The sequence below is a fragment of the Rhipicephalus microplus genome, chromosome X (assembly GCF_043290135.1).
Source record: "Rhipicephalus microplus isolate Deutch F79 chromosome X, USDA_Rmic, whole genome shotgun sequence".
NCBI classification, from domain to species: Eukaryota; Metazoa; Arthropoda; class Arachnida; order Ixodida; family Ixodidae; genus Rhipicephalus; species Rhipicephalus microplus.
Genome location: NC_134710.1, coordinates 113,325,168 through 113,339,674, shown reverse-complemented (window position 1 = coordinate 113,339,674; position 14,507 = coordinate 113,325,168). Strand labels below are relative to the sequence as shown.

General features: G+C 47.8%; 1 protein-coding gene across 2 annotated transcripts in view; it reads right to left on the bottom strand.

Moving 5' to 3' along the window:
• The window catches only part of LOC119176325 (uncharacterized), a 101,846-nt gene that overhangs the window by 15,606 nt on the left and 71,733 nt on the right, over nucleotides 1-14,507 (bottom strand). The window contains exon 1 of one of the 2 annotated variants that reach the window (XM_075877435.1): nucleotides 11,692-11,871. The exons of the other annotated variant lie outside the window; for it this stretch is intronic. Within the exon in view, the coding sequence (XP_075733550.1) occupies nucleotides 11,692-11,719 (28 nt within the window). The 5' untranslated portion in view covers nucleotides 11,720-11,871. Of the gene's footprint in view, nucleotides 1-11,691; nucleotides 11,872-14,507 lie in introns of those variants that run through there. 2 annotated transcript variants of the gene reach the window in all.

Genomic DNA, 14,507 nt, shown 5'->3' with positions numbered 1-14,507 from the left:
GGTCATTGCGTTTGTTTGCGGATGGTACATGCTGGTTGTCCGATGCACAACGTTGCATTCACGAAGAAGGGCTTGTACGGCTTCGGTAAGAAACGTACGTCCGCGGTCGCTGAGTAGCTCACGAGGTGCGCCATGGCGAAGAACAAGATTGTGAAGAATAAACGAGCCAAATTCACGTGATGTGGCCTCTGGCAGCGCTGCAGTTTCAACATAGCGTGTCAAGTGATCGATAACGACAACCACCCAGCGATTCCCGTCAGGAGTGTAGGGAAGGGGACCGTACAAGTCAATTCCGATGCGGTCAAAAGGTCGGGATGGGCAAAGCAGCGGCTGCAGTTGTCCATTGGCTATGTTCGGTGGGCTTTTTTGGTGTTGACATTTGCAACACGAACGTAGGTACTGTCGGACAAGTCGGTACATTCCGTGCCAATATTACCACAGCCGGAGGCGGGAATACATTTTATCACACCGGCGTGGCCGCATTGAGGATCCGCGTGAAAGAAGTTGCAAATAGGAGCACGTAGGTGGCGAGGAATCACAAGCAACCACTTGTGGCCGTCGGAAAGGTAGTTGCGACGGTACAGGAGTTCATCATGGATGGCGAAATGTCGAGCTGGAGGTCGTAATGAACGATTGGCGGTATCTTGGGCTGGCTGAGACAGTATCTCTATCATAGAGACTATCCAAGCGTCTTGGCGATGCTCGGAGTGCATGTCAGTGAACGAAGGTGCCGCAGCATCGGGACTGGAAACAGACGCACTTCCATGTTCATGGGAAAGTGGAGAGCGGGAAAGAGCATTGGCGTCTGAATGTCGGCGGCCCGACCTGTGGATGACACGGATATCATAAACCTGGAGACGCAATGCCCAACAAGCCAGACGGCCAGACGGGTCTTTTTGTGACAATAACCAGCAGAGGGTGTGGTGATCTGTCACGACGTCAAATGGACGGCCATAGACGTATGGTCGAAATTTTGTGATTGCCCTAACGATGTCCAAACATTCCTTTTCTGTGATTGAATAATTCTCTTCAGCCCTAGCAAGAGTGCGACTGGCATAAGAAACCACGTACTCGTCAAAACCAGACTTGCGTTGAGCAAGAATAGCGCCAAGGCCGACTCCACCAGCGTCAGTGTGGATTTCGGTAGGGGCATCTAGGTCAAAGTTACGGAGAATCGGTGGAGATGTCAGCAAATGACGTAGTTTCACAAATGTGTCATCGCAAGTGAAAGACCACGCCGAAATTCCTTCACTCTCAGAAAGTAGCCGTGTTAAAGGGGCTATTACGGATGCGAAATTTCGGACGAATTGACGAAAGTATGAACATAAGCCGATAAAGCTCGGAGTTCCTTTAGTGTCGATGGCTTAGGAAACTGGGCGACGGCACGGAGTTTTGCAGTGCCAGGTAGAACACCATCCTTGCTGACAACATGCCTTAAGATGGTGAGCTTCCAAGCGGAAAAATGGCACTTTTCAAATTTAGTTGGAGCCCAGCATGTGTGAGTTATTCCAGGACACTTGTGAGGTGCAGATGATGGGTATCAAAGTGTTTTGAAAAAAACGACGACGTCGTCCAAAAAGCAAAGACACGTATGCCATTTGAGGCCTCGAAGTATGTTGTCCATCAGACGCTCGAAGGTCGCAGGGGCGTTGCAAAGACCAAACGGCATCACGTTAAATTAGTACAAGCCGTCCGGAGTTACAAAAGCAGCCTTGGCACGGACAGATTCGTCCATGGGTACTTGCCAGTATCCTGATCGAATATTCAGTGAGGAAAATAACTCTGATCCTTGCAAACAGTTTAGAGCGTCGTCGATTCTGGGGAGCGGATAAACATCTTTGCGCGTGATCTTGTTAAGGCGCCTGTAATCAACGCAGAATCGGATGCTCCCGTCCTTCTTTTTGACCAGTACCACTGGGGAGGCCCCCGGACTGTTGGACGGCTGTATGACACCACGATTGAGCATATCAGACACTTGATCGTCAATAACTTGGCGTTCAGAGTGAGAGACCCGGCATGGACGCTGAGGCAATGGTGTGTGGGCGCCGGTGTCTATACGATGAACAATTGCAGATGTTCGGCCCAGATTGGTTTGCTTGAAGTCAAAAGACGCCCGGAAGCGGTCGAGAAGTGTCAAGAACGGGTTCGTTGGACAACAGGAAGGTCCAAATCCATCGATGGAATGGAGGCGTCCAGGGAAGATGTGGTGGACGTGGAAGCGAGAGTAACACTGGCGATCTGAAGGCTTGTTGCGCGATCGAGCAGTTGACAGGCGCAAATACAATCAATGTCCTCAAAACGGTCGATGAATTCACCACTGAATAATCTGGCTGGCACTGAAAAGAGATTCGTGGCGTAAATGGTTGCGGAAGTGTTTTCGACCATCAGAAGAGCAAAAGGCAGAACGTTTTTTCGAGAAGTGAAGTCTTCAGATGGCGTGAACATGACGTTCAAAAAAGCAGCATGGTCGCAGAAGATCGGCAAAATAACCGAAGGCATAGGTGGGATATCCGTGTCTGCAGCGACGACAACACGAGAAATGAAAGGCTTGTTAGAATCATCGTCTGCGAGTGATGATAATTCCAGTTCGGCCCGTGCACAATCAAGCACGGCATGATGTGTGGAAAGGAAGTCCTAGGCAAATATCACGTCATGCGAGCAGTATGGAAAAACGATGAATTCGACCACGTAAAGAACGTCCTGGATGAGTAGCCGAGCCGTGCACGTCACAGAAGGGTTTACTTGATGTGTGGTTGCCGTACGCAGGGAGAAGCCAGAAAGTGGAATCGTAACTTTCTTTAACTTGCGACACATTGCTTCACTTAATACAGATCTACATGGCAGCTCTAGTATCGATTAATACTTGAACGGCAACACCTTCAATAAAAACAGTTATTTTGTTAGTGGGTAGAAGACGAGGCCTTGTAGAGTTCGACGGCGGTGCAGTTCTTGCCTCCGGAATTGCGATGGTCAGTTTTCTGTTTGGGCAGGTGGTGCACGCCGAAGCATCGTTGAAGGCGAACGTCGGCGTGGGGAGGGCGATCGGTGCTGGTTGAAGGCGCGGCGGCTCGGTGGAGGGGTATGCGAAGTAGCATCGAGGGGCGGCGTCTGGGGTGGCTCTTTGTGAACGTAGCCATAGATTTCATCGATGGTACCTGGATGAGGGACGCGCCGGCGACAGAACCGCTCAACATGGCCTGGCAGACGACAGTAGTAGCAGATGGGTCTGTTATCCGGTGTGCGCCAAGGAAGGTTGGGAAGCGTTTAAGGACGGCGTAAAGGGAAACCGGCGAACCTGCCGGTACGCGTGTTGCGTCGAAGGCGTTCGTTTGGTGGGCAGAGTCGACGACGTTTGACGGCGCATGTGCCGGCCTTCGCCGACGTCAGCGTAAGTCAGGGGAGCGGACACAGGCGGTGGCTGGTACGTGGGTAGTAGTGCATTGCAGAATTGCTCTTCAATGGTCTGGCGCAGCGACGAGGTCAGCCCGTGAGTATTGCTGGGAAGGAAGGGCACAAGAGACAACCGGCGAGCCACTTCGTCTCGGATGAACTGTTGGATTTGCGACATCAATACCGTCTGTTCCGATGAAATTGTAACAATGGTCAATGGTGACGTGGTCGTCATGTCGAAAGCAGGACGTCGTGTTGAAATGCGCTGTGTTCGCAACTCATCGTATTTTTGGCAGTGCTGAATAACTTCCGCAACCTTTCGCGGGTCTTTCGCCACCAGCATGTGGAAGGCATCATCTTCGATGCCCTTGATAATACGTTTCACCTTGGCTGTTTCTTACATGTCGGGATTGTAGCGACGTCAGAGGCCCACAACGTCCTCGATGTAGGACGTGAAACCCTCTCCAGACAGTTGGGCGCGATCTCGCAAGCGCTGTTCTGCGCGGAGCTTGCGCACTGTTGGTCGGCCAAACACGTCCGCGAAGGTGATCTTGAAAGTGGCCCAGTCGGTAAGCTCAGCTTCATGGTTGTTGAACCAGAGCTACGCTACTCCTCTCAGGTAAAAGTGGACACAGTCAAGTTTGTCGTTTTCGTCCCACCTATTATCGACGCTTACTTCCTCGTACGAAGAGAGCCAGTCCTCGACGTCCTGCTCATCTGTGCCACTGAAGATGACTGGGTCTACCTGTCTCGGGACACCGGGACGGCGGGCAGGTGGGGATGTAGGAATGGTTTGCTGTACAACGTCGGTGGACATCGTTGACGGTGAAGGTAGAGTTCGGTTGCGGAGTTCCAGGATGGGAATTGGATCCAGCACTCTCCACCACTAGCTAGTACGCCTTTAGCAGTGAGCCGAAGACACGTTATTTGAAGGAAACGCAGAGGTAAAGCCGACCAGCTGACAAGCAGAGCGATGATGATGATGATGATGATGATGATGATGACCTATGATGGATGGCGCTCACCAACAGAGGGGGACGGGCCAAGAACCGGGCGGCAGGATACTTAAATGAAACTAAAATGAAAATAAAACCAATCTGAAAATTAGTTTGGAAATAATACTACAAATAAATAAAAATGTTTGCTGAGCAAGCGGTCAAACCATCTCTTGTTTTTGACAGACATAGCTAAGAATTATAAACTAAAGATCCGAAAAGGTTAGAGTTCACCAGCACGGTAATCTTTTAGTTGCGTTAAGGTAATCAAACAGAGTGGAGCATATATCCCTGTGGCAGTAACCAAATGAAGTTCCGCCAAGTGATAAAATTACTGGTAGATTTACTTGTATTCTTAGCTTTTGTAATGGGGCTACTAAAAATCTTTTTCTCCGATAAGAATAACGATGACAGAATAAAAAAATGTTCAATTGTTTCAATTTTGTTGCACCAAATAGAGGTAATAATTTAGTTGTGGAACTTTGCAGCGCAATCTGGTATAAGCGACCTCTAACTGGCCAGATACACACCACTGTTTATTCCAACAATACCTCAAATGCTCGAAATCTTTGAATTTATCCAAATTACCGTTTCGCCATTGCAGACAAGCATTTCGGAACCTTAGCGCTGTTACGTAAGACGTATCTGGCAAAACTGGGATGGTGGGCCCACTCAGAGATACTGCTGCTAAAGAGTGCGCCATTTCGTTCAAATATAATCCGCGGTGGCCCGGTACCCATAGCAAATGCAGTTTTTTACGTTTTTCGGTACTAATTGCCGAAACGTATTCATCAGCTTTGCATTTACCACCGCAGAAAGTGCATTACAAACTGATAACGAATCTGTAATGATAACTGCTAATGATTTGCTTGAGGGTAATTTGCGTAGGGCAAGAACAATAGCCAATAATTCTGCAATGAATACTGGGGCATAATCTGGGAGTCGAATCGAAAAGGACCAGTGCAGAGAAGGAGAGAAGATGCTAACCTCAGCCTTTTCTTTTGACACAGATGCATCAGTAGCAATGATGTTGCTTATGTCTAGGTGAGCTAGATAATCTGCTAACCAGTCATTTAAGTACCTATGTGCCAATTGTTTCGCGTTATGAGGAAATATATCATCAAATTGTAGGCTAAGCATTGACTTTACATTGTGTATTGGACCAATATGTTTAATTTTTACTTTCAGTTGCTGTAGTTTTCAGTTTTGTTTTGCTTCTGCAAATATTTTTTGCGGGGTGTGTAGTCGCGACCAATGTGTTTCGAAAAATAAAGCCGGTTCTTGAATGAAAGCGTAAAATGAGAGTCTTTGGTGTGAACTGTATATCTTTCGGAATGCTTGCACAGTAAGAATTTTAAACTTTTTTAGCAGAGAAGGTAGGCGAGCTTCTATATACAACACGTTATTTGCAATATATTTTGGTAGACCCAGACACAAACGCTACGCTTCTCTTTCCGGCAGTATTAGGGGTCTAATTTTATAAGCTGCACCGCCAGAAAATAATGCACTTCCGAATTCCATGATGGGCCGCACATAAAGTTTATATATCATTATTAGCACATCTCTTATTATTAACCCAGCATGGATCAATATCACGCTTATAAAGATACGCTGCTAATATCCAGGCGAACTTACATACACTTCCCAGAAGTGTTCGCCGCCGCCGAGGCTCAGTGGTTACGGTGATCAGACGTCCACGCGAAAGATGCTGTTGTGATCTAGTGCGCAGTGGTTGCATTCCTTTGGAGGGGAAATGCCGGCTACGCATCTATACTTGGAGTTAAACGTACTGTAAAAAAATCACGGAATAGAATTTTTGGAGCCTTTCTCTCTACAATAATTATATTGTGATTTGACTCATAAACGCAGTAAAATTATTTTTTATTCAAAAGGATGAATGCTGCATCTCAAGCCACTTATTGCACAAGAAAGCTATCAGTAAATATGTATCAAAATGTTTTAAAAATTCATAGGCGCGTAAATTCACTTTAGTTGACCTCGCCCAGATTTCCCACTGAATGCATGACCTACATGTCGAGCAACTCGCGGGCAAGCACGAGGAACCTATCAGTAATTAGCTGTAATTACTTATGTGCTCAAAAATATTATGAGCACATAAATTCACGTTAGTTGGCCCCGCTCAGAATGCCAACCGAGTGCATGATCGAGATGTCCGGAAAATCGTGCGCCAGCAACGAATAGATTGCGGAAAAGGGTCGGAGAGCATGAGGGTTCGGCGCTGGCTCCGCTATTGCACGCTGAAGTGGCTCACAAGGGTACGCTGGACTTGTGTTGGGGCACCTGCCCGCTCATTGTGGCCAGCGAAGTCGCTGCCCGAGGCTTGGACATCAAGCTTGTGCGCCACGTCATTACCTAGGATTTGCCACAGTCAGCCGACGGGTATGTGGGCCACAAGCTGGTTAAAGGGATGAGTCTACAAAAGTCCGATGTTTTGAAGATCTCGTTTGTGATTCAACATGAGGTGCCATACTGGCTCCAGAATGAAGTCCCGGGGTGTCGGTGGCCGAGGAGCTGCGAAAGATGACATAGGTGGTGGCGATGGCGAGTCGTGGGCTGGTGGCAGCGGTGGATCGCTCTTCGCATCCCATCCATCCTAGTCCAGGTGGTGCACGGTGACCAAACCAGGAGCAGCTAGCGGCGTTACGTATTACTGTGGTGCCGATGGCGGTCGTGCGGCACTGTGCGACATATCCTGCGAGAGCGCTGCATCAGCGGGGCCTTAGCTACAGAGCGTGGACGACAACGGCACACACTCCTTCCACCTCCTTACAAGCTACCAGGAGAGCGTACCACGCGTACCATTCAGAGATCTGACCCGCTTGCATCCCGCAGACAGGAAGGGGATCATCACCACAAATTTTGACATGTCACACTTGTTTCCGAGCTCGGCGAGGTACGAATGCCAGTGTTACTGAGCTCAGTTGTCGGAATGAGTTCGAAGGCGAGTGCGTGCATGGCTGGCTTCCACTCCATCGTTGCATAGCAGCGAAAAAAGTTCTTTTCTTCGGGACTCATTGCGTTGAACAGCTCATCGGCGTCCAGATGTCTGTTCCGCACGTTGCCAGGAACGTTGTTGTCTTCTACACTCCACCGCATCGGCCTCTTCCCGTTCTATCGGGACCATGCCACGCACTTGCGATGGCTGCCTGGCCAACATTCGCGTTGATGTTACTGTCGATGTGACTGATCATGCCACTTCCTAATGGAAAATCTTGGCGAAAAAGAAAAACGTGATTGCGCGTTGTAATAAATCTTAAAAAAGGGCACGAAATTCGCACTGCAAAGGAGGAAAGCCGATGTCATCGAAACTCAAAGTACCTACAAATATCAGTGCCCCATGGATTCGCATATTTTAAAGCAGTGTATGTATAAGAATTGATCATTCGGAGTATTATCATATTGTGCCACATTGTTCAGCGCCACGGTGCTCCATCTACAGTGATAACCGACAGAGCAACAGCGTTCACTGCACAGCTTATTGCTGAAGTTTTTCGACTAATTAACACTAGGCTTCGAACGACGACTGCTTACCATCCGCAGAGCAACGGTTTAACCGAGCGACTAAATAAGACAGTCCCAAACATGATCTCCATGTACATCGACGTCCAACACAAAACATTTTGTCTTATGTGACGTTCGCTTATAACACCGCCGTTCAAGAAACAACCCGATTTACACCGTTTCGACTTCTCTATGGCTGCGATGTTCAGACGATGCTGGATGCGATGCTTCCTTGTGAAGACGCCAATCAATTAGGAACTGACGCAGAAGAATTTGCAGAGCGTGCCGAGGAAACTCGCCAGCTCGCCCGGCCTCACATTGGTCAGCAGCAACAGGTCGATGCACGACGTTACAATATGCGTCACAATGACGTATCTTACAGTCCGGGAGACCAAGTTCAGGTTTGGACCCCTTTTCGACGCCGTGGCCTCTCCGAAAAGTTGCTATGCAGATACTTCGGTCCGTATAAAGTATTACGACGCGTGAGTGACGTAAACTAGGAAGTGGTTCCGGACGCTACGTCGTCACGATGGGTACAACGAAAACAACCGACCTCTGACCTCTGACACGTGGTTCGCATGAAGCCTTATTTTGCGCGTTCCTAAAAGACCACTTTTTCTGTGTTTTTTTATTTTTGCTCCAACAATTGCCTCATCATTGGTGAACTTATCGCGTCTAACATTTGATTATTGGTGTACTTTTTCATTGTTTAAGCTACTTTGTTTTGTTTTTTTTTGCAATAACTTTACAGCATCGAGACGATGCTCTTTCTTTTTTTTTGTTGAGGAGGAATATTGCCACCTACTTCTAGTAGTGGGTCATACGCCAAGGTGAAGGCTCACACCACAGAGAAGAAAGAAGTGCGCGTGGGCCCCCGCTCTGGAAAACAAGCCCAACCGACGCGCTTGGTTAGAGCCCTGTTGCTCAGACGTCAATACTTTTCACACAAGGTAACAAAATAACATAAATAACAAACGATATGCACACCACAAATTTCAGTGTATGCATTTTTGTGCACAACACCCTTTCCCCACGAGATGGATTTGTGATGACACAATTTTTCAAGTCTATCGCACACTGAAAATAACACCCTCATATTGTCCCAAACCGTCACCTTTATTAGGTTGTGTGACAGCGGGTGAACATAAGAAAATGTGCCTGGGCGTCTCGTTTGTGCCGATGCATCGTCATGGACATTAGGCTACCTTGAGCTTCAACGAATAATTTTCAACTATTTTTCTGCAACGTAAACTGAAACATGGTCCGGATAGCCAGCTTCTTGCAAACGTGAGATCTGATTATGGAAGCTCTGCTTCATAAGGGGCACACATGATTTGTTCAATGCGTTCTTGAGGCATAGTCGTCAATATAGTCGTCATAGTCGTCGAGAAGACCAATCAGTATTGAATTCCAATCTTTGTATATATATATGACTGGTGTACTAAGTGAAACATGAACCTAAATGCCGACAAATCAGTTTTTATGAAAATAACCAATAAGAAAAATTCTCTATCCTTCCCTTACAATCTTTCAGGACAACCTTTGAACGAAGTTACAGAATATAAGTACCTGGGTCTTACCATAAGAACAAAAGGGAAGGATACGTGCAAAAGGGAAGGATACGTTAAGAAACAAGAAAAATGATCTTGGCGCCTGCGCAATGGCACCGCGAGCGTAAGTGGCGGGTAGACACCGCATTTACATTTCTTCCTTTGTAAAAACGATGTACTGCCTTTCGTGTTCTTGCGGGGTGCCGGAGTGGTTGTACGGTCTTTTTTTCCTCCCTCCGAAGTGCCAGGGGTGTTAGAACTGCAACAGGCTCATGCTTGTCGGTGGCTGGGCAAGCTTCTTGTGGTGACGCTCCCACAGCTTCGTCGGGGTTCGCGGTTGTCTGCCGGTCGAGTGGCGTCGCTTTTTGCGTATTGCCTTTGCTTTTAGAGATTGGTTCGGTCCACAGCGGTTCGTCCTGTGAAAGTCAGCTACCAGTACGCACTTGATCTATGTGACGCCGCACGATTGCTTGAGGAGTCTCCACTGTGACCATAAGCCCCCTCGATGTGGCTGTTACTAACCTTGAGACCCATTTACGATTAGACCCGTAGTTGCGGATATGCACAGCGCAGTTCATCGACGGCAGCAACTCGCCAGTTTCCTTTTTAGAAGTGGGCGCACCAGATTCAGGGAAGCAGGTGTCCAGGCGCAACCGTATCTGATATCCCAGCAGCATTTCCAATGGCGACCATCCGGATTTTTGCGGAGACCCCCTGTAATTGAGCAACTTTATTCGATCGAGTTTTTTCCTGCGCGACAGAAAGCTTACAATTCGTAGTTATCGTAGCTGCAGTGTTTAATCCCAAGAGCCCGTGGTCATTTTATAAGCAGTATTTTCCTTTCTGAAAGGCTCTGAACACGGCAGTGCCTTTTCATCCGGCAACGCTGAGTATTGATAGTGATGTCGGTAGCTGTTTTTGTGGCTTATGCATGCTGGCGTTGTTCTTAATTCGCAGGATGTCCTGGAACTATGCTTCACCATGTTTTTTCTGGGCTTTAGAACATTTTATGAAAATAACAAGGCGTTACAGTGAGACGGTGTGGCTCTGTAGAGCTTCCCTGCATTTGCACCGCGTCGCCAAGCCAAATAATCGAAAATGGAACTGCTCATATGTCACGCAAAGACAGCGCCACTTTAATGCAAACTACTAGCGCGAGCTTATACACATACTTTTTAAAAATAATATCTTTTGCTATAAAGAATAAAAAATATTCCAGTACGAATAAAAAAATTGTTGACCGTGTACATTAATGCATGGTCACGTGACAAGGAATTCAAGATAGCTTATGTTTTTGCCACCAGAGACGCCACAGGCCATTTTTCGTGATTTTAATAGAAGAAATAAAAATAAAAACCCACTTCTCACGAGAAAAAAATGGTTTGTGTGAGTGACTTTAAGGGACAATCTTTCCATTCGTGCAGTCATCTCAGTTGATGTTGGCAGTTGTCGGTCCTTTTAAGGCTATGCTCGAACTTCCCATATTTCATCTTCTGAAGACCATCTTTAACTGTCCTGACTGCCCTTCCGCTGCTCCATCGGACTGCGGATGGAAAGGGGCGGTTCTTAGATGCGTATTGTTTCTGCGAGCAAACATAGCAAAATCGTGACTGGTGAACGGCGTTCTATTTGAGATGCTACGGTTCTTGGTACCTCAAATATGTCACGCAAGCAGTTGATTGTGATTGCCCAAGTAGCCGTGTTCAGTGGCACCGTTTCTATCCATTTCATGTGAGAATCCACTGGGGCTAGAAACATTTTGCCTTCTATCGGCCCTGCAAGATCTACGTGAACCCGCGACCATCTCTCTTGCGTTTCCGGCCAGTTCAAAGGTGGGGCTGTTGGAGGCCTAGGCAAATGGTCAATGCAATTTTGGCATTGCGCTGCTGTTAATTCTATGTCGCGGTCAATCCTGGCCACCAAACTAACGATCGTGCCATTGTTTATTGTCGAAGAGCCTTGATGAGTCGCATGCAGTAAGTGCAAAAAACTCTGCCACGCTGCGGCACGTATGACGACACGATGTCCCCAGTAGACGAGTTCGTTTGCGAGAAAAAAGCTCAAACCGGCGATCGACAATAGGAACTAAGGAAAGGCCAAGATGCACTGCGCCTTTCAGCCAACCGTGCAACAGGTTTTGTTTTACACGGGATAGAACAGTCACTGGCCGTCAGCTCCTTCAGCTCGCGCGTTGCGACTACGCCGTCATTCAGGTTATTCAAGTAAATGCTTACCCTTCAGATTCAGGTTCCGTGACGGCATCTTGGCTCCGTAGCGGCAGTCTGCTCAGTGCATCAGCATTCAGTACCCTCCTTCCTGGGGCATACTCAAGCTTGTAACGGTAACCGCCAAGGTAGAGGGCCCACCGTTGGATCCGAGCTGCGGCCATTGCAGGCATCTGGCGGTCGGGTCTCAACACTCCCAAAAGTGGCTGGTAGTTGGTAGGCATGATGAACTCTCGACCTAGGAGATAATCCCTGAATTTAGAAAAACTCCATAAACCAGTGCCAGTGCTTCTCATTCTAATTGAGAATAATTCATTTCGGCTTTTGTAAAAGTTCTGGACTGGAATCCGATCGGCCTATTAGTACCTCCATATCTGTGAAAAAGGACGGCTCCCATGCCACGAGAGGATGCATCGCATTTCAACTTCCGTTGCCTCGATGGGTCAAATTGCACTTGAATTCCAGCATTTTAAAGGCACTGTTTTGCCTTGCGAAATGCAGATTCATGTGCTGACTTCCACTGCCATCGCACGTTTTTTCCAACAACTGGCACAATAGAAGCGACATATCTGACATATGTTCGGCAAAAGCTTTGAATAAAACGTTATCATTCCAAGAAGCTAACGCAGCTTATTAATGTTTTCGGGGCTTGATGCGTTAATGATAGCATCTAAGTTCTGCTCAGTTGGGTGAAAGCCGGCTTGATCAATGCAGTGCGCAAGTGATGGCTGCGTAAATTTACACTTATCGTACCTGGGCTTCGCGCCATGTTCTCGGAATCGTATAACACACTGTGCAATCGTGCTCCGCCATCACCAAGAGTTTCAGAGATGAGAACATCATCCGAGTAAGCCTGAATGCCAGGTAGGCAAGAGATAATCGTATCTATTTTAGGGTCGAAGCTCCTTATGGCGTGGCTTGTGCGTCCTCCGTGACCGTGCGTAACTACCGGTGGCACACATCCGAGAGAGCCGGTATGTGCCACAGGGGAAGGAGAGAGACGATAGCGCGACTACGATCACGATAAAAAGATGCGGGAGTGCGGTACTTTGAGTGTTCACTAGATAGATGGATGGACGGACGGATTGATGGACGCACGGATGGATGGATGAATTGACGGTCGCACGGATAGATGGATGGACGGATGAATGAACGGATGGACGGACGGATGCATGGACGGCTGATTGGACGGACGGTGACGGATGAATGGACGCACGGATAGATGGTTGGATGGACAGACGCACGGACGGACGCATGAATGGATGGATGGGCGCACGGATGGATGGACGCACGGATGGATGGATGGACGCATGGACGCACGGTATTGATGGATGGATGAACAGACAAGCAGACGGACGGATGGAGGCTGCGCACCACTCATCATAATTCACTCCGTGGATATATGCTGTGATTTTTTCTTTGAAATATGGCTGCAGCGGAAGAAATGCCAAAAGGGAGCCCATTGTAACAAAACAGGCCCTTGTGAGTGTTAATAACGCCAAGTTTTCGGGAATCTTTGTCCAGAGCCACCTGGTTATATGTGTCCCGCAAGTCAAGCGTACTGAACAGCTGGCCATTTTCAAAGACGCAAAAATATCTTGAATAACTGGTAGCTGGCCCTGTTCCGTGGCACAAGCAGGATAGAGAGTAGCTTTGAAGTCTCCGCATATTCTAACAGAGCGGTCAATGAGAACAGACACAATGGGCGTCGCCCAGTTAGAATGCTTGACTGCGCGATATTACACCTTGTGTCACTAACCGGTCGAGTTCTTGCGATACTTTGTCGCGTAAAGCATCTGGAATAGGTCTCGCCTTACAGAATTTGGGGACAGCGTCTTCTTTTAGTCGGAGACTGGCCGGTAATCCATTGAACAAGCCCAAGGTTTCCGAACTACATCCTCGTAGGTGTGACGTAGGGCATTCACGCAGTGGTGCTTCACTATAGAATAGAACATCTTGTCCCAGTGTTGCTGTGACACGTTTTAGCCAGGTGACCTCTCAGACCGCAAGCATAGCATCGTGCCTTCTTCCATCTGCAGCTGTTTGCAGCATGCCTATAGCTGGAACACCTTCCGCACTCCAATATCTCTGATGTTTTCCTGGTTGATCGTGATGGCAGCTTGGGACGCATCATCATCATCATCATCATCATCATCATCATCATCATCATCATCATCATCATCATCAGCCTGACTACGTCCACTGCAGGACAAAGGCCTCTCCCATATTTTCCGCCAGTTAACCCGGTCCTGTGCTTGCTGCTGCCAATTTATACCCGCAAACTTCTTAATCTCATCTGCCCACCTAACCTTCTGTCTCCCCCTAACCCACTTGCCTTCTCTGGGAATCCAGTTAGTTAACCTGAACGACCAGCGGTTTTTCCTGTCTACGCGCTACATGCCCGGCCCATGTCCATTTCTCCTTCTTGATTTCAGCTATGATATACTTAACCCCCGTTTGTTCCCTAATCCACTCTGCTCTCTTTGTCTCTTAAGATTACACCTACCATTTTTCTTTCCATTGCTCGCTGCGTCGTCCTCAATTTAAGCTGAACCCTCTCTGTAAGTCTCCAGGTTTCTGCTCCGTAGCTAAGTACCGGTAAGATACAGCTGTTATATACCTTTCTTTTGAGGGATAGTGGCAATCTACCTGTCATAATTTGAGAGTGCTTGCCAATTGTGCTCACCCCATTCTTATTCTTCTAGTTACTTCAATCCCATGGTTCGGCTCTGCGGTCATTACCTGCCCTAAGTAGACATAATCTTTTACAACTTGAAGTGCACTATTACCTATCTCGAAGCGCTGCTCTTTTCCGAGGTTGTTGT